The 21,164-nt window shown below is 58.1% G+C and overlaps 1 protein-coding gene across 16 annotated transcripts in view; it reads right to left on the bottom strand.

Annotated features, from left to right (window-relative positions):
• Window positions 1–21,164, bottom strand: part of TNS1 (tensin 1) — a 221,448-nt gene that overhangs the window by 184,252 nt on the left and 16,032 nt on the right. For 2 of the 16 annotated variants that reach the window (XM_082690434.1, XM_082690438.1), the window contains exon 1: window positions 6,362–6,532. The exons of 12 other annotated variants lie outside the window; for them this stretch is intronic. In XM_082690434.1, coding sequence (XP_082546560.1) covers window positions 6,362–6,394 — 33 coding nt within the window. In that variant the 5' untranslated portion in view covers window positions 6,395–6,532. Of the gene's footprint in view, window positions 1–6,361; window positions 6,533–13,707; window positions 14,131–21,164 lie in introns of those variants that run through there. 2 more of the 16 variants (XM_082690437.1, XM_082690453.1) reach the window with 2 other exon arrangements.

Genomic DNA, 21,164 nt, shown 5'->3' with positions numbered 1-21,164 from the left:
ACCCCCAACTCCTCCCAGCCCTCCACCCTCCAATCCAACTAGCTGCCAGACTCTGAATTTTGCTTCCCGAACACTCTCAGCCTTCTTGTGCTTTTTGATTCCGGGGTGTCTGCCCTGTGGAAGGCCGGGTCACTTTGTCCACAGCCACTGCCACAGTCTCCTGGGCCGCCGACCCCGAGGCCCTCCTCCCCACACAGCATCTAGGCAGCCTCCAAAGAACACAGCTCTGTGGGATCACCGACACCCCCACTTACCCGAAGGCCTTCCATGGCTACACAGGTACTCAAGACGAAATGTGCCCTCCCTCAAGCCCGCAGGGGAAGCAGCCTCCGTCCATACCCAGCCCCCGCAACCCTGGCATCTCAAACCCCACACCCCGCTCCCCAGCTCCCCACCCTGTGTCCACCTCTGAGTCTCTGCCCTGCTGTTCCCCCTTCCCAGAATGTTCATCCTCCCTCTCAGCCTGCCAAGCCTCTCTAGGTCCTTGGGGGTCCACCCTCAAGCCCCATGCCGCCAGGGAGATCCTCCCAGATCCTCTCCCCCTGTGCTACACTGCACACGGGATTCAGAGTCTCCACCCCTGCCTTCTTTCTCATTTCGAAGGGTTTGAAAGCGCTGGAAAGGATGAGCATGCATGTTCCGATCACCGTGATTCACCGTTTGCTCATGTTGTGCCTCTCCTGCCTGCGTGGTTTCTCCCGCCTCAGCCCCTACAGCAAGCCCGCCGTGAGGGTCACATGCAGGAAACCCCCTGTCAAGGGGGTACCGTTCTCAAAGATTCTGTTCATATTCGAATTCCCGCTTTTGCCCCATTAGCGTCCGTCACAGCTGGGTCTTTGGTTTGGGTCTGCTCTGGGACTCAGCATCCATCAGGACCCTGCACCACGTCTCCTTGCTGGGTTTCCTTCAGCTTTCATCTAGACCGCTACGCCACCTTTTGATTTCCCTTTTGTGAGGACTCCGGGCTGTTTTGCAGGAGGTCCCTCCGTTTGGATGTGTCTGCTTACTTCCACGGGGAATCCGTTCAGGCTGAGCAACTCCCCACCCCCACCTCACCCTCAGGCACCCCCTCCTCTCCTGGTCCCACTTTGCTGGTGCCCCATTGGAGCCCTCTATGCACCTGACTGTCCCCGCTCCTCCCCTGTTAGCCAGGTGGCCCCATACAAGTGGATTAACCCCATCTGCCTCACTTTACTAATAAGTAAAATGGGCTGATGATAGTTGCCTCCCACAGGTTGTTCTGAGACAATGCCTGGCGCCTGGTAAGCAAACCCCTAGGCATGGGCTATGTTTCACGTCATCTGTCACTCACGTGTGCACTAGGGAGCCCGTGTCTGCCGGAACTTCTGTTCCATGTCTCCGTGACCTGGAAGAATGCGATCCCTAAACGACTTCTGAAGGAGCGAACTGAGTGGATTTGCTGCCTGGCCTCAGTTACCCCGTGTGTAATCATACAACACGCCCACCGGCCTGCCCTCAGGGAAAGGACACAGGTCACCCCCCTCACCAGCCACAGATGCCAGGCTCAGATGAAAGCTCTTTGACTCTCAGCAGCCCTGCTTCTCCACGGAGGGAGGAGGGCAGGAGGCCTCACTGACTGAGCTCCTCCCCTGTGACAGAGGGGCACACGGAGGCTTGGGAGCCCAGCACTCAGCACCAGAGTCAGTCTCCGGAGCTGGATCACCTCTCCCCTGTTTGCCTCACGGCCCTGCTCAGCAACCTCACAAACACCATCCCCACATGCCTGAGCAGCCAGTCCCAGGTCCTTTCTTGTGCCCTAAAGTGAGTGGTCTCCTGGGGTAGGTGGCAGGGCTCAGACATGCGATAGGCTGATCCCCAGGCATGCGCTGGTGCTACAGCAAGAGGCTGCCACAGGTTCCCTCACCGACCCCTCATGTGATGAGGAGCCTGAGGAGCCTGCTCTGGACACACGGGAAGGGCAAGGTGGAACAGAGGTTCAAATCCAAGCCTCTCAGAGGCAGGGTCCCAAGTCCCTAGCACCGCACTCCCATGTCTCTGACAATGGGCCAGAAGCCCCAACAGTTCTGTCCTCAGTGTCCCTCTGCCCAAATACCTCCTGGCAGTTTCCCCAGTCCCGTCCACCCACAGTTATCCTTACCTGCTGCACCTGGACTTCTAAGCTCTCAGCTTCACCCCTACATTGAAGTTCACCTTCCGCAATACCTCCCCCTCCTCCAGTCCAGGTGAGGTCCCCCTTACCTACCTCCGCAGCTTCCCTCTTGGCAACACCCACCTTATTGTAATCTTTAGTCCAAGATCCGAAGCTTCTTGAAGAAAGTAGGCACCCATAACCACCCGTACGATGGACAGACCGGCGGTGGGGGTGCCCACGCGGCCCAGTGACTGGATGGTTTCTCTGTTGCACACAACGCTTTCCCGACACCGGCTGCTACCCCCAACCCCCACACCCCCAACCCAGAGCGCCAGCCCCTACCCTTCCCTGTCTAGGAACACTGAACCCAGAAGCCATGTGGGCCTTGGGCGGGCCCCTTCCCCTTTGTGGGTGCCCTTCACCGTGGCTGGAAACTGGAACTGTCGTCCCGGCCCTTCAGGACGTATAGAATCACACTGAGCTTCAAACAAAACTGTTGAAGTCAAGGAACTGTACACAAGGAAGGCACAGAGAGGCAAAGTAGCTCACCTGGGCACCCAGCTAACACGTGGTATCCAGGCAGGCTGGCCCCAGAGGCCATGCTCAGACCTTCGTGCCCGCTGCCGGCAGGAGAAGGCCCTGACTGTTCTCCGCCTTCTCATCCTTCTCCTGATTCTCCTGGCCCCACTCACACGCACCCCACCCACCCTGCCCAGGAGGATTCCCAGAATGGAAAGCCCTTGATGGGGGACCAGGAGAACCCCGCTCTCCTTCTGCTCTAGCTTGCCAAGGGCTCTGAACACAGGCCAACAGACAGTAAGAGCTAACATTTCTTGAGCCCTGACTGTGTGAAAGCCACTATTCTAAATGTAGGCACCCATTCGCTCATTTAAAACCCAACGACCCTCTAGACAGGTGGGGAAACCAAGGCACATGAACATGAAGCTACTTGCCTAAGGTCTTGCAGCTAGCAAGTAGCGGGCTGGGATCAAAGCCAGCCCACTGCCCTTCCTCTGACCACTGCAGAGAAACAGTGAGGTACTTGTCCCTGACTTCATGCCTCAGACGTCATTCTGGAAAGCTTTGCAAAAGGACGGTTTTCTTTCAGACCCCAGTCAGTCTCATGTAGCCCAGCCTAGGTTCCAAGCCCCACTTATCAGGAGGCCCGGAAGGCGGGGGACGGGGGGGGGGGACGCGGTCCTCAGAGGTGGACAACACTCCAGAAACAGCGGGTTCAGAACCAAGAGGTCAAACTGGGGGTCTCTGTGGCAGAAAACACACACCGAGAATCCGTGGGCTCGTGAGGATTCTCGATCCTTCTGAACCAAACCGCGCGCTTAGCTCTGGGAAGAACACCAGCTCCAGAAAAGAGAACGCTCATTGTCTGCAGCTGGAAAGGGTCTCTGAGAATACTTTCTCCGCGTCTGTGAGGTCCAGAAAAGTCGAGTGACCAGCCAGAGGCCACGGGGCTTGCTCAAGGCAGGGCCAGAGCACTTGCCCTCCCCCGACCACCCGGGGCCCTCTGTGGACTCCTTCAGCCCCAGCACCTCAATACACACCTTCCCAGTTCCAGAGAGGAGAGCAAGCCCTTCTGGAAGGGTCGAGACCTGCAGCTCCAACTCCATCAGCACAAGCCCAAAAAGCCTCAGTGAATGGGCATGTAATTATTTTCTAAATAAACCCTCCCTGAATATGTAATAACAGGAGCATCTGATGAGAAAATCAAGTTATGCATAACATGTAGCCTCGCTCCTCCACTAATAAATGATTTTTATTCCTTGAGCTCATGAAAACCGTGCACCACAGATACACTGCTGCCCAGAGAAAGCACCTGTCCTCATCTCCGTCCGCATAGACAAGCATGCACATACATGAGGGCACAAGACCTATCTCTTTCATTCCATGCCTCAGTTTACCTCCCTGAGGCGGAAGACCCAGCTAGTTGTTGGCCTCAGGATAGCTGGGCGGTCCCAGGGTGGTCACAAGCCTCAGAGGTGGGGCCCCATCGCACCACAGCCCTCCCAGGGAGATCTTCTCACACAGCAGACAGGGGTTCAGAGCATCCCACGAGGCAGGTAGGAGGTTTTGGAGTGGGGGGAGGATGAGCATCTACTGAGCACCTACTGTGTGCCTGGACACTCGATCTTTCGACATACATTATCTCTGTGCTCATCCCAGTCATGCAAGGTGTGCTTTATTATTCCCACTTCACAGACCAGGAAACGGAGTCTCACGAAGGGAACTGTTTTACCCAAGGCCTTTCTGGTAAATACTGGAACTAAGATTTTAAGCTAGCCTCATCTGGTGTCAGAGTCTGCACACTTCCTGCCACCAGCTGCCCCTTGGCGAGGTCTCCAGGGCCTCTGTGCTCCCTCTCCTCACCGGGCCATCTACCCCTCCATTGCCTGCCACAAACATACACCCAAGTCCCACCAGGAAGAGAGAAAGGTTGCTGGTAGAGCTGTGGGGGGCGGGGGGGGAGCCACTGTGAGGGAAGGGGCGCCAAGGGTTCTGACACGGCCAGAACTGTGCCTTGTCCACCCCACACTTCCCCAGACTCCAGCCCCCCGGCAATGGCCATCCCCGCTGCCCAGCCCACTCTCACTGGCTCTCCCTGTTCCCACAGACGAGCACCCACTGGGCTGGCCCGCAGGGCCGGGAAGGGCAGAGCTGAGAAGGGACCAGGAGAGAGGGCAGGAAAAGGGCTCAGAGGCCCCAAAGTGGCAGTATCCACTCCTGCCTTTGGTCACCATCACCTTCTCCCAGCTCTCAGAAAGGGCAGGAAGGTCCACAGGGCACTGCTGCCTACCTCTCAGCAACTGCCCTTCACTACCCTCATTTCACCCGCGGGGAAACTGAGGCCTGCCCAGGTGAAGTACTTCTCCCACGACCTCTGAGCAGAAGTGGCCCTTCCTCCATCCACAGCAGCCTGTCACCCCTGGAAACCTAACAGCCATGTGGGCCACTGCAGGGCTCCCCTGCTCCCCACCTCAATCCTCAGCCCTGTAGGCAGGCCTTCCAGAGCTGGTCCTAGGAGCTGGAAGGGTCTAGAGTGATGAACTTGGCCAAGGCTCCCATTCTACAGATGTTAACACCAGCCCAGAAAAATCACTGGTGTAGCCTCTGTGCAGGGCGTTCCAGGCTCTCTCCATCGACTGTTCTAACCCACCCCTGCACCCGAGCTCCACCCAAACCCCCCTATTCCATCCCCTCTCCACCCTTCCCCTCTCTGCCCCAAGGACACCTGGCTGCCCCCATCTGATCTCCCACAGCTGTCCCCAGCCTGGGCATGCCTGGGGACTGGCCGGAACAGGGAAAGGGGCAGGAAAGGCCACATCTGGATCCTGGGCCCAAAGCCCCCTCCCTCTGCAACCAGCCATCAGTCTCATGGAGACCCACATGAACCTCAGCCAGGGATGACTTCCTCGCCCTCCTGACCCCGTGCATGCCTTCACCCCTCTGAGGAAGGGGGCGGGGGTGTCTCCTGGCCCTCCCCCCACCCCTCCCATGGCAGTCAGGACTCTCCCAGCCTCCCTCCCTCCCAGGAGACTTTTAACCTCATCATGTGGCCCTCCAACCCCTGTCTGCCCACCATCGGGCACCCTCACCCCAACACACACCTCCCTAAGTGGGGAGAAGTGGGGGACACAACAAGGGAGAGGCAGGAGGGGAGAGAGGCAGGAGGGTCTTGGTAAGGATGGGAGGCCTAGAAAGGAAGCGGCAGCAGCGGGTAGAAGCTGACAGTGAGTCTAGAGGGATAAAAGTGATGGGATCAGAGCAGAACTCTCCACAGCCAGGCTTCCTCAGGCTTTATTCGTTAGGTCAGTGTCTCCCATTCCCTAGGCCCCCAGCGTGGCCACCTCCTCTGGCCTGGGCTGAGCCCCCCGAGGGCGTAGAGTGTTTTCCCCACAGTGTGGCAGGGGGGGGGGGGCGGCCAAGGAGAGGTTCCAAAAAGAAACAAACTTCTGGATGGCTTCCTTCTACGACAGCTCCCGGACTCAAGAGAGGGGCTGAGGGGGTATGTCCTAACCAGTGGAACCAGGGCCGAGGTCTCTGCTGATGGGGAAGGACCCCGGCTGAGGGCCCGCTCTAGTCTGTCTGTCCTTCTGTCAGTCCGCAAGAGGCAGAGAGGCCCTCCACCTTCACTACCAACACTCCCTCACGCTGGCTCTCAGCCTCAGCCTAAGATGGAAGGTGTGTGGGTGGGGGGGGGACCCACGACCTCCCAACTGGAACAGCCGGACCTACCCAGAGCATGCAGGACAGACAGATCCACGTCATCTTCGGCGGGTGCCGTCCCTCGGGCCCAGCCTGGAGCCTGCTCACGGCCCCCCTGAGCTCACCGCCCCCGCGGAGCAGGCAGAAGGCAGCTCTGAGACGGAGTCTGCCGCTACTCCAGCCAGCATCTGCTGGGCCTCTCACCCTGCCTGCTCCAGCTCACCCTCCCTCCTTGCCTCCTCCCCCCACTCCACCCCCTAGTCGCAGCCTCCTGTCTCCTCCCTCCTCCCAGGCTCTGCTGCTGGTGGCTTGAGGGTCAGAAGCCCTGCTTTGTAGGGGGGCGGAGGGGGGGGCGGTGAAGGAGACAAGACAAGGCAAAGGGACAGCTACTGGAGACAGCTCCCCCCCAGGCCATCACCATCCTGTCCACCCTGCGCCCCCACCCCCACCTCCACACACACAACGGCCCTATGAGCCACCAGGGCTCCTGCCTTCTGATCTGAGGCTGGCGGTCCTCACTGCAGAGCCCCCCTCCCTGTCCCCAGACCCCTGATGAACAGACAGACACAATCTGTACATCCTGGGGTTCCCCGGCCCCATCGCATCTCTTGAGAACAGATGCAGGCCCTCCTGCCCTCCAGACCTAAAGTCTGAAGTCCCAGTTCCCCTGCCCTGGGAACACACATTTATTTGCACACACTCAGCAACAGGCCCTAACGCAAGAAAAACCAGGCCCAAGACTGTGGGAGAATGGCCCTACCCCCAGGCTGTGGATTTCATTCCAATTTTTTTTCCTACTTTTTTTTTTCCCCCCTTCTTTCTTTCTTTTCTCCAAACATCTGTCCCAGCCCTTCCTGCCCTTCCTAAAGGGAGCCCCGCTCCGGGCTCCTGCAAGAGTCTGTTTTTCTTGACTGTAGCCTGGGCCAACATTTGGTTTGCATTTCCCCACTTCCTCCCCCACCCCCCCTGCTCCCCCTCCCTGGGCCCAGTTTTCACCTCCCACCATTTCGCCTGCTTCTCCCCCACGGGGTTCCCCTTCCCCTCCAGCCCTCCCCTCCCCTCACTCCCACCTTAGCTCAGGGGTGAGAGTTTGGGGTCCAGAGAGGGGTAAAAAGTAGGGTACGGAATAGAAATGTATTCCCGGGGAGCACTGCAAGGGAATGCAGCAAAATCGGCTCCAGCCCCTGTTGTCTTGATCCCCCCCACCCCCACCCCCACCTTCCCCCCAAAGACTTTCCTCTTTGAGCTCTGGCCAAGGCTGGACCAAGTGAGGGTGGGTGGGGCTGGTGAATCACCCATTCTGCTTTTTCCCTCTCCTTCCAGGGGAGGGAAAGAGGGCTCAGCCCCACCCCCTTCTGCAGACACATACACCAGGACACACAGTCCAACTCACATAAACACGCAGAGCACCGAGGACAGGGCCCCACCCAGACTAGGCACTCTGAGACCACTTTTCTAGATTGAGTCACCTGGCAAGAAGTCCCCTCGATTGGCTCCCCTGCACATACACGAGTGTGCCATGCGTGCCCCTGGCATGCACAAAGCCTTCTGTATCCTCTGACTCTCTCCCCCACTTCACCCAAACACATGCCCTTGCCACCCTCTGTCAACACCATGGCACAACCCAAGGGTTCGGTCCCTACAACTGGCCTCTCCCCTCAGCCAGACCTGTCCAGCCAGGTGTGTGGGCTCCCAGTCCAACTGAGACATTTACCTGCCTAACTCCAGAAAGAGAGGGATCCCTTCACACTTCATCCAGGGGAAGGCTACCATGTGCAGAAATGCAGGTTGTGCACTGCACAAGGGACTGACACTCTATCTTTTGGGGATTCTGAGAAGTCAGGGGAGGACACCGAAGCAAGGTGTCTGATTCTGGTCCTTGCTAGAGCAGATGCCTGAGTTCAAAGTCTTTGTTCTTGACAAGGAGACAGAGTGAGGAATCAGGGAAGGAACCCCTTCTCCAAGTCTCTCCAGGTCCTTCTGCAGAACTACAGAGCTGCAAGTGAGCTCCCTACCAGGCCTGCTGGGGCTCACTGATGGTTTGGCTGACACTGAGCGCACCAGATTTCCACGCATAGCTGGTCCTGTGACCACCGCTGGGGGCGTCCTCAGACAGACACCCCCAAGAACCTTCCCACCCTCCACAGACTGGAGCCAAGGGCAAGCAAGAAGGTCCAGCTCTCAGGAGGCCCTTCAGAGCCCCAGCCACCAGCCCTTCCAGCCTTCCCACAGCTCAGAGGGCCCAGCCAGCTACATCCTGACATCCCAGCACCCTGGTCCACCTGTACCCCCTGCCTTCTCCCACCACCCTTTGCTGCTGGCATCGCTAGACACGCCTCCCGGCAGCTATCTCAGAAGTTCTGAGAAATCACCTTGCAGCTTCCCAGAAATGCCGGAAAACAAGTCTGAAGACCAAGTCACAGTGACACCAGCTTGTCGGGTCTCCCACAAAGCCCAAAGCAGCCCTGCAGACCTCAAGCCAGCTCTTCCCCAATCCCCTTAGGCTGCAGAGGACCCTCATGCTGGGGGTCCCCCTGGAAGGACCCTCTCCCAGAATGTCCCCATCCCTCTTTTCCAAGCCTGCAGGGGTCTCTCCTGGATCTGAACCTCTTGCCGTAAGGAAGTCGTTCCTGCTACCTAACCATCCTGTTGAATGTTACACTCTGTCACCTGAGGCATCTCTAACTCCGTAATGACCCCATTTCTGGTTTATCACCCACTCTTCATCCTTCACAGCCTGGTGTCCCCTCCCCACACACACACAAGGGGAGTGTGCCTTGGCCAAGGACATGCCCTGTGTCTTGTGTCCCCAAAGCCTGGCATACTGCAGGTACCAGACGTGGCTGAAGAATGAATGAGTTGCTCTATCAGTCAGTGGGTCCTAAGCTATTTTCCTCCCATTAGCATCTACTGTCTGCTTCCTAAACCTTGCTTCTCTCCCCCTCTGACCCCCTTGGACGGGCCTCGGGCAGTCCTGCCTGTGCATGTTTGCACACAACTGTGACACCCACCCAGCTTCAGCACCGTCTCTTCCTGCCACCCCCTGGCTTCTGGGCTCTCTCAGGCCAAGGACTCACAGGGGGGCCAGATAATACTGCTCAGCCTGGGATTCTCCACCTTGGGCTTGGACCAGGGTCTTGTCTGCAGCAGACCTCAGGGACATGCCAGTGGGTTGGCCGGATTTTCTGGGCTGGGATCCCAGAAGCCTCAGAACCCGCCTCCACCCTGTGCCCTGCCACCCCCACTGCCTCCCCACTGTCGTTGCCAGGTTTGGGTTCCACTCTGCTCCGCCATCTGCACGCAGAACCCTACCTGCTAGATGCCCTCCAGATCCAGACCCAGCAGCCAGCAGTAGCCGCTCTGCAGGCTCTGGGGCTGTCGTGTGGTCACAGGGGACTGAGCTGGCACAGAGGGATGGATGAGCGAGGGCGGGAATGAAGCTCAGGGTCTTTGTGACACCCCTGACCCCCCACCCCCATTTCCTCACCTGCGGAATGACCAAGCTGATGGTCTCCGGGTCCCTGCCAGGTCCACCTATTGTGATGGCCCCAAGTTCCCAGGCTGAGGCCCCAGGTCCCTCCAGTCCACTCTTCCTATCCCTCGACACTCATCCATCAGAAAGTTCTTCCTGTCATCCAGCCCATCTCCTGCGGTGGTAAAGAGCCTTGTCTCTGTCACCACTAGCACAGAAGCTGAAGGTCAAGAACATGGGAGGTGGAAAGAGTCTCGGGCTCATCCAGCAGTCACAGTCAGGGCGATGAGGAAGGTGACGGTCAGAGCCTTCAGGGGCCCGACACAAGTTAAATGGGAGGAGTGGGCAAGGAAGGGGTCTCTGGGGATCTCAAGAGGGCAGCCCCAGCTAAAGAGGACATGGACTCCTCAGTGACAGCAGCCACTGTGGCATCAGGGACATCTGACAAAAGACCACCAGATCCTTTAATCTGTCAAAAGGTCCCAAATCTAAATTATCATATAAAATCTTTCATACAAGATATGCACAAAAAAACCCAAATTTTGAAATGTTGGCTTAAAAAAAAGTTCTGCTTGCCGAATTAAACATGTCCACTGGGAGAGTCTGGCCTTTGGGGTGCAGCTTATCTGACCCAGCCCCCTCATCAAACAGACGGCAACACAGCAGAGGAGGGCGGTCACAGAACTGGTCGGGAACACAGTCCCAGTCTCATGGTTCCCAGGCCCTGCACATCTCCCCAGTGGCCTGCCATGCAGCCCCTGTGAGCCCGGAGTCATGCTTCCAGCTTCCTGCCAAACCTGCCGCCCACCGCCCTCCACGCAGGGGCTGCTCACACCACAGCTTTCCTCCCAGTCGGTCCCAGATGCCTCCTGTCAAATAGGTGGGGGCACTGCTGGCTCTGGGGTTCCTCTCCAACGCCCGGCTACAGAGTCTGACAGCCAGGGACACGCAGGACGTCGACACCCAGCACTCGGCCACTCTATACCCTTTGGTCCCTTAGACAGTACTGCTCTACCCCTTGCCTCAGGAAAGATCGATCCTAATTATTCAGGCACTTCATTGTAGCGTCCGGTGAAGGCTGCGACCAGCTCTCATTTTACAGATGCAGAAGCTGAGGTACAGAGAGGTTCGGCAAGCCGCTCAGAGTCACACAGCTAGGGTGGGTGACTGACTCAACATTCTCGTGGGGGACTGAGAATGTTTCTGCTGCTCCTATCACCACAATATAGCCCCCCAGGGACGAGGCGTTGGGGTCCGCTGGGGCGGTGATGTGTTAGCTCTCCTCCCACTGCTGATCCAAGGGCTGGCGCTGCAGCTCCGCAGCTGGGGTCCATTACCCAGGCCCAGGTCTGGCTTGGGTGGAAGGTGTCAGGGGAAGAAAGAGGGAAGCCGGGGACAGTGCTGCCACAGGGTTTGGGGTAAGACTGACCGGCTTCTTCATGGCTCCCGAAGAGCCAACAAGAAGAGAAAAGCCGCAGACTGGCAACCTCTAGGGCCTAAAGTCTGGGTGAGCACGGGGTCTGGCCTGCGCTGCCAGAGAGCCTCCTTTCCAGTAAGCTAGGCCTCCTCGCCCTGCTTCCCAGCCCCATACACACTCGGCTTTTGAGTTCTACAGTGCTAGAATCCTAGCATGCCTCCACGTACCACTGCACAGGGTGCCAGGGGTCAGTGGGGGCTGAAGTCCCACCTACACTCCATTCGCCAAGCTGGGCCTGGGACAGACACATCAGCCCGTAGCCTGAGGCATCCATCCCAAAGCTTACCGAGGCACCCGCTGGGCTGGGGAGATCTTGCCCCTCGCCCCCATGCCCACCACCCCTCTAGTAAGAGCTGGAGGTCATCCCCTTGCATTCCAAAAATCAGGTTGCTCCCTGAAACAGAAGGTGAGGTTCCAACTGGGCCCTGCCTGGGCCTCATGTTCCCTAGCAGTCACAGGAAGGAGCATCACTCACATCCCCTTCCCCTAACCTCTCCTCCATCAGCGCCCTAGGTGGGGACAGAGTCTGGGCCCAATCCCAACAATTTTTAATAAAATCATTCCCAGGGCTCTAGTGGGTCATCTTGATCTTTCCCCCCAGCTCTAATTTCCGCATGACTTTGGCCCTCAGAGGCTGACGGGAGGTGAGGGGGCAGCTGCTCATCCACCCCCTCACCCCCAGTGCCCCGCTCGGATCCTGGCCCAGGAGGAGTTTGGGTCACCCTCCAAATGAGGACTGAGTTTGCACCCTCTGCAAATGAGGACTGGGGGGATTGCTAAGCGCCCCGGGGTCCAACTGACCTGGTCCTGGCTGGCCATTTCCCGTTGTAGGCTGCCTTTTCCCAAATGGGAAAACCCGACTCCGCAGCATGTGAACTCAGAGCCCGCTGGACCGTGGATGGGGCTCCGGGCCCGTGCTCCACAGCTGCAGCGCCTGCCTCCCAGCCAATCACTGGGGACAGTGCATTTTGCTAGAAGATTTCAAAGCACACTTTGGGTGACTGGGGTGGAAGCCTGCTGGCACCTTTCCCCACTGCGGAGTGACAGAGAGGGAAACTGAGGCCCAGGGGCAGCACCTGGGAGGAGGAGCTGAACGTTCAATCCCATACGATGGAGAGAGTGGATACCAGGAGAAATCCCTCCATCCCCACATACCCCAGTCCCAGCCTGTCTGGAGGTCTACAAGGAAGGAAACCTGTGCTGGAAAGGCACAGTAATCATCAAGATAACATCCCTAATTTTTATTGAACACCTACTATGGAATAGGTACTTTGGTAAACATCTTAAATGTATTGCCTCATTTAATCCTCACAACAACCCAGTGGGGTAGACAGTTTCATTATCTCCATTTGACACATGTGAAAATGAAGATACAGCCAGATTCAGCGACTTGCCCAAGGTCCACAGCTAGTAAATGCGAGAGCCAGAATCCAAAGCCAGGCAGACAGGCTCTGGATCCAGCACTCTGAATCAGAAAACTGTACTGAGCCCCTCTCCCCCAGTGTGACAGTGACCCTGCGGGTTCCCCAAAGAAATGCACAACGGATAAAACCAGTTCCCTGTTCAGGAACGCTAGTCCCCAAAATCCTTCCCCTCACTGGAGGGGAAGCATCTAAGGGCTAATGGTCACGGTCTTGGGGTTGTGTCTGCCCCTCCAGGGGAGAATTTAAGGTTACCCACAGATTTTCCAGTTCCCTACTCTGCGGGCTAGCTATGACCCCACCTCCACCCTCTCCCCAACCTCCCCCCTTAAACACACACACACACACATACACACAATCAAACACACCCTGAAGGCACCGTCAAGGAACTTCTCTGGGGCATCCCTGAGAAAGACAGAGAGACATCCCCCAGGACACGCCCACCCACAGACCCATAGCACTGTGGTCTGGTCCCCAAGACCCCTCCACACTCCTCCCCAGCTACTGCCTCCTGCCCTCATCCTCTCCCTGCCCAGTTCCCTGGTCCCTCCACCCTCTGGGAAATTCCTCCTGAGACCACCAGCCCCTTCAGCCCCCACTTCCATCTCACTGCGCTATTCCCCAGCCTCAACTCTGGGTCCTCTTAGTCCAGGAATTCGTCCTCCCTTCCCACAGAAACTTGGGATGCTGAAAACGCTTAGAAACACTCCTCTGTGCTCAGATCCCCATAGACTTCAGACTTCAGTACTATCCTTCGGACTTCTGACCCAAACTCCAGATGCGCGGGGGAGGGGCAGCCACTCCTCCCTCATGCATCCGCGGGAGTCCCCAGACTCTGATGAAAGCCAGGCTGACGAGGGTCAAGACGGCGTGTCCCTGATGGTAGGAGGGCCACACATCGGCCGCAGAGGAGACCACGGTCTGGGGAGTGCCGGGGGGAGGGGGGTGCAGGGGTGGGGGCGGGGGTTGGGGCGGACAGGTCCCAGGAGAGGCGGAGGGCTTTTACCTGGCTGCGGAGGCAGAAGCGCAGGGGCAGCAGGCAGGTGAAGAAGTACTTGCCCCATCGGATCACGCAGGAGAAGCACCAGCTCAGCCGAGTCATGGTGACCCCAGGGTGGGCGCCTCTGGCGGGCGCAAGGGTCTGGGGCGAGGACCGGCCGCTCCGGGCGCTTGAGTTGGAGTGGGAAGAGGAGGAAGGCGAGAGCCCGGCCCCGGGGGGGTGTCCGGGAGCCCCAGCCCCGCGGGAGCAGCCCGAGTGTCCGGCCCCCTACTAGCCGGAGGAGCCGCCCCGACGGGGCTCCATTTCCCGGAAAGCCCCTGTGGGAGGCGCGGGCCGCTGCTGGGCTCTTCCCCCCTCCGGGACTTGGTCCTGCGGTTCCCTCTCTCTTCCCCGCGGCAGGCGGCTTGACAGCCTGACCCGCCTGCTTCACGGGCGGGCTGGGGGGCGGGCACGAGCACCCCGGCAACTTGGGCGGCCGGCGGGGCGGTGCAGGAGAGGCGGGTCCGGACCGGGCCGAGGCGGTGCCAGGCGCCAGGAGTCCACCTGCGAGCAGGGTGCGGCGGCGCTAGGAGCCTGGGCGGCGGCAGCATTGCGCTCCAAGCTGCAGTGAGTGTGTGAGCGAGCGTGCGTGCGTGGATTCCCTCCAGACCTCTCTCCAATCCCATATTGCTCCCCAGAGCATAATGTGATTAACTTCCAGGGACGCCACCGGCTTCCAGGACCGGCAGAACATCCATGAGCTGGGGCGTGCACATGGGGGACGCTAAGCACAGCCTAAGCCAGCTGTCCCCACTCACCACCACCCTCTGATCCTGGCCACTCTCAGCCTCCTCTGCCTGAGCTCTCTCCAGCCAAGTCAGAGAGTGAGTGTGCTCTGAGCATCCAGAACCCACCCAGACTGGAAGAGACGCTGCCTCCGGGGCTGAACCAGCTCTCCTGGATGAGAGCGGAGCTATGGCTGAACCTTCTGCTCAGGGTTCAGGCGCACCACTGGGGGTCTTTACTTTCTGTCCTGCCCCATGCCTGCCCCTGGAGCGGGGGACCCTTCTTGGCCCCTGCCATGCTCAGATGTGAGCTGAGGACTGCTCCTCTTGGAATCTTGTCTGAGGTGACCATCCTGTGCCCCTGGAACTAGGGAGAGGGAAAAAAAGAGAAGTGAGAAGGAGGTGCAAGACGCAGGAGGGAAGGAAAGAGAAACAGCCACAGAGACACAAGAGCGGAGACAGACAGACCAGAGGGCCAGAAAACAGAGAGGTGGACCGGCAGCCATGAGCTTTGTTCCCAGCCCACTACTGCAGAGAAAAAGGGAGGGCAGCCAGCCAGCCAGCCAAGCCCGGAAAGAAAAAGGCCAGGGGGTGCGGCATGCTAGCAGAGCCCTATAAGGGCCTCCACAGCAACAAGCCACCAGAGCAGGGAGCTAGGGACCCCTCCCGCAGGGCCCACAGCCTGCACTGCACTGCCCAGCCAGGCTTCCTTGGGACCATCTGGGGCCTTTTTCTTGGCAATGCCTTCTCCCTGCCCCCTTCCCCGCACCCCTGTCCCAAGCTCTCCCCTACTCCAGCAGACTTCTCAGACCCCTGCCCCCTCCCCACTTCAGATCCCCCCCAGGAGACAGGCAGTGGGCGGGCAGTGCTTCAGGGGGGACGGGTAGAAACACAGTGAAAGAGAAGGAAGAGGTCCCCCTCCGGTATGTGGCTAGAGAGGGGGTAAGACAGACAGGAGGGTTCTCAGTCCCTCACAATCCCCCAAGCAAGGGGCCCAACATCACCCTCCCCCCAACAGACATGCACAGGGGCCTTCCTCCTCCCTGGGAGTCAGGCAATCTCCACAACCTCCCTCCCCAACAAGGCACCAGAGGAAATGGATAAGACTTAAGACCTGAGGAAACCGGGCTTAATCCATAGTGAGTGGAACAAAGTTTAATCGAAAGGAATCACTTGTTGAATTTTTTAAATAGGAGGAAGTCCTTCAGATAGGATTGGGTGAAGTGTGGCTCTGCTCAGCCAAAGAGAGGAGGACCAGATGACTTTTTCTTCCTAGCATCCTGAAGTCTTCCCAGCACTTAGGGCACAAAGGCACTCATCAAACACAGAAAGAAAAGGGGGAGGGGGTATAGGAATAAAGAGAAGAAAGTAGTGGCTAGACCCACTGCAAGCTTCAGGATCCACTTCAGGATCCCAGCAAGGAGATCCTGAAGAGAAAGGCTCAGAAGGACAGAGCCCCTCACTTCAGCCACTGCCTAGCAGGAGGTGTCCTTAAACTAAGGACCCTCCAGAGAGGAAAAGAAGAGTGTGCAGCTGACAAGGACATGAAGTCAGGCCCATCACTGCCTGGAGCCGGTCCCCAGCGCTCTCCTCCCAGCCTCCCGCCTAGCTTCATGCCCCATGTCTCAATTCCTGAAGATCCACGTAACCGTGTCCCCAACGTGCACTGCTGTGACAACACCCAGAAATGTGCCCCCCCCCGCCCCCTAGGAGTTTGATGCTTTTGGCAAATCACAAGTCCTCTGTTCCATGTTCACCACCAGAGGAGGTCAGAATCCTGAGAGTAACAGCTGCAGGATCCCCAGAACCACCTGGAAGTTTTCGGCAAGAACCCCTTCACTTCCTCTCCCACCAAAACTTTTGTGGGTTGGTAGGGGAAGGTGAGGAAGAGCCAAATCCCAAAAGGTGTCTCAATATCAATCCCCTTTTCCTGCAAAGTACTCAAAGCACCAGAAATTGCCTCCAGCTCCCCGTCAGGGTTTAGTACATCTTTCCTCCCTCTCCTTCTTCTTCCACACCCCTGAGCATCAGGGACAGAGATGCAAGGCTCCACAGAATGGACCAGACACGGATGATCAGACCCAGGGGACCACATATTAGAGTCAACGGATGGAGTGAGTGAGGGGTCGGGATGAGGCTGTGGGGAAGGGGGGTTGGTCCATCAGAGGACCTCACATCAGACCCTCAACCTTTACAGTGCCCACGTGGGTGCCAGGCAAGAGCCCCCCGACTCCCTACTCTCCTTTCCCACTGGAACCTTTGAAAAGCTGAGCACCATCCTCAGAGGGTTAACCAAACCTTCAATGACTGCTTCCACCTCCCGCCCCCCCCAACCAATTTGACATGGCCCTGTTCACGCCTCCATGGTCCCTGGGCCTGGCTCCCCGCACTGCCGCCCTCTGGGACCTCTTCTGTTCCTCTCTCTTCCTCTCTCCTCAGCTAGAGTCTACCCTGGCAAGCTAGGCTGTGCTGCAGGACTTGCCAGGGCTCAAGGGAGAAGGAATTTCTTCTCCTCCACAGCCCACTCTTGTTCATGGAGCCCAGAGACCCGGATGCTGACTGCAGGCCAGGGAGGAAACCCCTGGAGACCAGGTGAGATGGAGGCATAGACAGGGGGCATACACGGGGCCACTCTGGGCTTTTCTCCCCAAGTTTTCCCTGGGTCAGAGCCAGGAAGGCCCCTTTTCCGTTGAGTGGCAGAAGGGGAAACTTCCCAGAGGCTGCCAGCAAAGGTGTCAGAGAAATAAGAGAGCAGGTCACAGCCACGAGACCCCTAGGGACAAGCCTTGGGAGGAGGGCCCACCCACTCAGGGGAGGCACAGAGCCTTCTCTGTCCCAGGCCCCCAAGGTCACGGTGCCCCCCGCTGGTTTTGTCTGCAGGGGGACAAAGGCGGCTCCTGTCTGGGGAGAATGGCTTGGGCATCTGATCAGAGGCTCCAGGTCTTCTTTTCACACCCGGAGAGAGATGCACAGAGGCCGCTCCCCAAGGACCTCCCAGCCTTTCTCCCGCATCAGATGGGGACAGCTCTGCAGGCCTGGCTTCCTCGCTACCAACTCCTTTCAGCACCTCCCAGCCACAACAAGTCCTCCCGTGGCCTCCAGGGGGCTCTGGCTGGGGTCTCACCGCCCAGGCCGCTTCCACAGAACCCATCACCGTGCGGAGACAGACTTCACAGGCTGCTCCCATCATTTCGCTGCCCAACCATCTACAAGGTTCAGAACTCAAACAATTGTCCCTCCACAAAACAGTATAGGGGTCCCTGCAGGGCTGGGGTCCCATCTCATGTGGGCTCCAATGTCATCTCCTCAGAGAGCCCCATTAAGTCCTTGCACACTGTTCCAGCATCCGTCTGGGGGGCCACCAGCATCTCTTCACAGCGCTCAGCATCTCTTGTTGACAGATTCGCTCTCTCCCTGTCCTACCCCTTCCCCACCAGAATGCCAGCTTCCTGAAGAGCCGACCCGCCTCTCCACTGTACCCCTGGCGTGCGGTATGGTGCCCGGTGTGTGGCTGATGGACACACATTAGATGGTAGATTGGTTGGTTGATTGAATGAGAAGGAAGGAAGGAAGACCACTCCTGCTTCCAAGTGCACCAGTCAGTCAGGTCCCCCAGCCCTGGATTATGGGCCAGTGCAGAATGTGGCTTTCAGGCTCTGGCGGCTCTGGCAGCCAGTACAGTGAAGTCTTGATCCAACTCCTCTCCATTCGCCCCTAGCTAGGGGCCCCATGTTCCTACTCCAAAACAGCTCCCCAATATCCAGTCCTGATTCCAGTTCAATTCCAAGGAGACCCCACATCTTCTCCTGCCCCCACCCCAACACACACTCATTTACCCATGAGGCGCGGAGAGGTAACGTGACTTGCCAGGGTCACTCAGCTAGAAAGCAGCACTGCTGGAACTGGATGCAGGGCCCCCATGCTTGGTCCATTGCTTTGCAGAGCAGAGGAGAGGAGGCAATGAAGGGGGAGGGGAGGAGGAAAGGCAGGAAAGGCTTCTCCTCTTAGAGATAGCCCAAAGAGGTGAGTCCCTAAGTTCTCTTTCTCCCTTTCTCTGATCCCCAACAGGCAGGAAGTTCCTCCTGATACCTAACCTGCATTTCCCACTCTCTAATGCCAAAACTAGACTGCTTTGCCCGGGGAGGGAGAACAACTTGGTCACTCTCCTCTGCACAATGAATGCCTTCAGGCGCTGGCAGCTCATTATTCAAGCCCCCATCCCCACCCCACCCCCACCCCTCTCTATTCTGCAGGATGAGAATCCTGGGTCCTCTGGGCCCCTTTCCAAACGACTTCCATCACCACCCAGCGGCTGACATGAAAAACGGTGGAGGGGGGAGGGGTGGGGACAGACCTGGAGGGATGGTGAGGATCGATCCACTGGGAAGCCTAAGGCCTCATCTCCCTTCCAGGGAAGGCAAGAGCATCTGGGGGTGGAGAAGTAAGAACAGGGGCACTGAGGTCATCCTGGTCATCCCTCCGGCCCTGGGATACTGGTTGCAGGGCCCCCCGTGGAAACTGCAGACCAGTAGCTGGGCAGCTGGGTCTGAGCCCAGGCTTCTGCATGAGATTAAAGCAGGGACTGTCTAATTGATTCTGATGGAACTGGGAGAGGGAGGAAGATGAATGGAGAGTGGGGAGGAGGGGTAGGGAAGAGGGGAGAAGGGAGGGGGGAAGGGAAGGGAGGTGGACCGAGAAGGGCCCAGGCTGGGAAGCCCAATGGCATCAGAACTAGAGAATACAATTACCATTCCCCTCCACCCCCTCCCACCGCCACCCGGCCCCCTCCCCTTCCTGGGAAACCAGCCCACTGACTAGTCTGCCCCCAAAACTGGACAGAGAGTGGGGGGTGAGTGTGGAGGACAGAGGAGAGGAGCCAGATTAAAGTCCCCCAGTCCCAGAACCAAGATGACACAGAAAGGCAAAGACAGTGGCAGTGACTGGCAGACAGCTAGAGACATCCGGAGACCAAACGAGGCAGATACAGACAGATAAGCAGATCTCCATCTGCCCCCTCTTCGCCCAACAACCTCCCTCCCATCCCACTCCTATCACACCGCACCATCCTCCCCGCAGTCCCCTCCCTTGGGCTCCTCTCCTTGGCCCACCCCAGACAAAGGGTGAGGAAATGGGAGGGAGTCCGGGAAAAGAGATCCCAGAACTCTCGGTTTCCCCACCCGGCCCAGGGCCCTCCGCCTGTGCCCTACAGCACTCCGGGGAAGTGGGAGAAGGAAGTAGGGCCAGGAGGAGCCAGGAGCCCAGTCACTGAGACGGATCCCAGATGGACCCGAAGACTGAGCTGCAGGTAGGAGGGAAAACAGAGCCTCCAAGACAGACAAGCAGGGACAGGGAAGGCACTGGGGCTGAGACTGTCAAAGACAGGACGTGAGAGGAAGCCCGTGAGTAGAGAGAAGGACGACGCAAGCAAAATGGGAAGGCAGGAGGCCGGCCCCAGGACAAGGAGACAGGGAGGAAGGTGCCAGAAGGAATGGCTCCTCTGTGCCCCTTGCCTGGATCCCACATCCTCCCGGGACCCACAGACTTCCTTCTGCTCCCCTGACCTGAAATGTACAACAGGGCTCCCTCTTCCCGCTTCCCAAAGGGTCCCACAGCCCCTCTGTGATGCCCTCAGTCTCGACTTCTGGCATGTTCTAGTCTCATTCTGTCTGGTAGCTTCAGGGCAGAGCAGAGCAGGCCTTGGCCCCAGACAGACCAGAGAAGAGGAAGTTACTGATGCAGCCCCACGGGTGTCTGAGCCAAGTCACAAGGCCATGGGGGGTAAGGAGTCAGGCCCAAAGACAGAAGGCAACATCCCAGACAAGGCTGGGGCACAGCCCCTCCAGGAGCCCAGCACCATCTGTGGAAGGGGTACTGCCACCTTTGCCTTTCTCCCCTCCCAGGGCCGTTGAGAGTGTGCCAGGAGAGAGCTTATGGGAAGCATCACCTCCCAAAGGAAAGGATACAGGTTCAAAGCCAGAAGAGACCAGGGTCCAAATCCCTACCCTGACACTTAACCAGCTGTATGACCTGGAAGAGATTAGTTCCCTGTTCTGAGCCCGTTTCCCCTTCTGCAAAATGGAGCCAAGGACCCTAACCTCATGTGTAATCGTCAGAATAGAATTAAATGTGAAAATGCCTGGCCCCAGACCTGAGTCATCAAGGCACCCTGGGGAGCTACTGAGCAAATATCTCAGAACCTGGGGCAGGGGGGTGAGGAGGGGGGGCACCCTAGGGCAACTCTAAAAGCAAGTTCACCCACCCCCACCAGACAGACGCTCCCCACCAGAACCTTCGGCAAGAGTACCCTGTCTGGAACACACAGTTCACACCACCATCTGGGGAATGGACACCCAAGAAAGAGGAGCCAGGAGTCCTAGCCGGATGAGCCAAAACGGCATTGTTATGCGATGTTGGAAGCAGGCCAGAGGAGAGAGAGAATGGGGGCACATGAGCCCAGAAGAAGCCGGAACTCAAGAAGAAAGAGGGATTGAGGGAAGCCTCTCAGGCAAAGAAAACAGAAGGAAAAAGCCAAACGGTGAGTTCCTGAGCTCCCCACCCACCCTGAGAATAAACACGAGGAAATGGATCTGGACGAAAGCAGGAGAGACTCAAGTTAGACAACAGGCAGAACTTCCAGTGACACACCACACCTACAGAGAGGCCCCTATTTTCACCCCATTACCTCCCCTACTCTCCTTT

The sequence above is a fragment of the Mustela nivalis genome (assembly GCF_964662115.1).
Source record: "Mustela nivalis genome assembly, chromosome: 11".
NCBI lineage: Eukaryota > Metazoa > Chordata > Mammalia > Carnivora > Mustelidae > Mustela > Mustela nivalis.
Note: the sequence above shows the minus strand (reverse complement) of the source record. Positions and strands in the feature narration are given on the sequence as shown.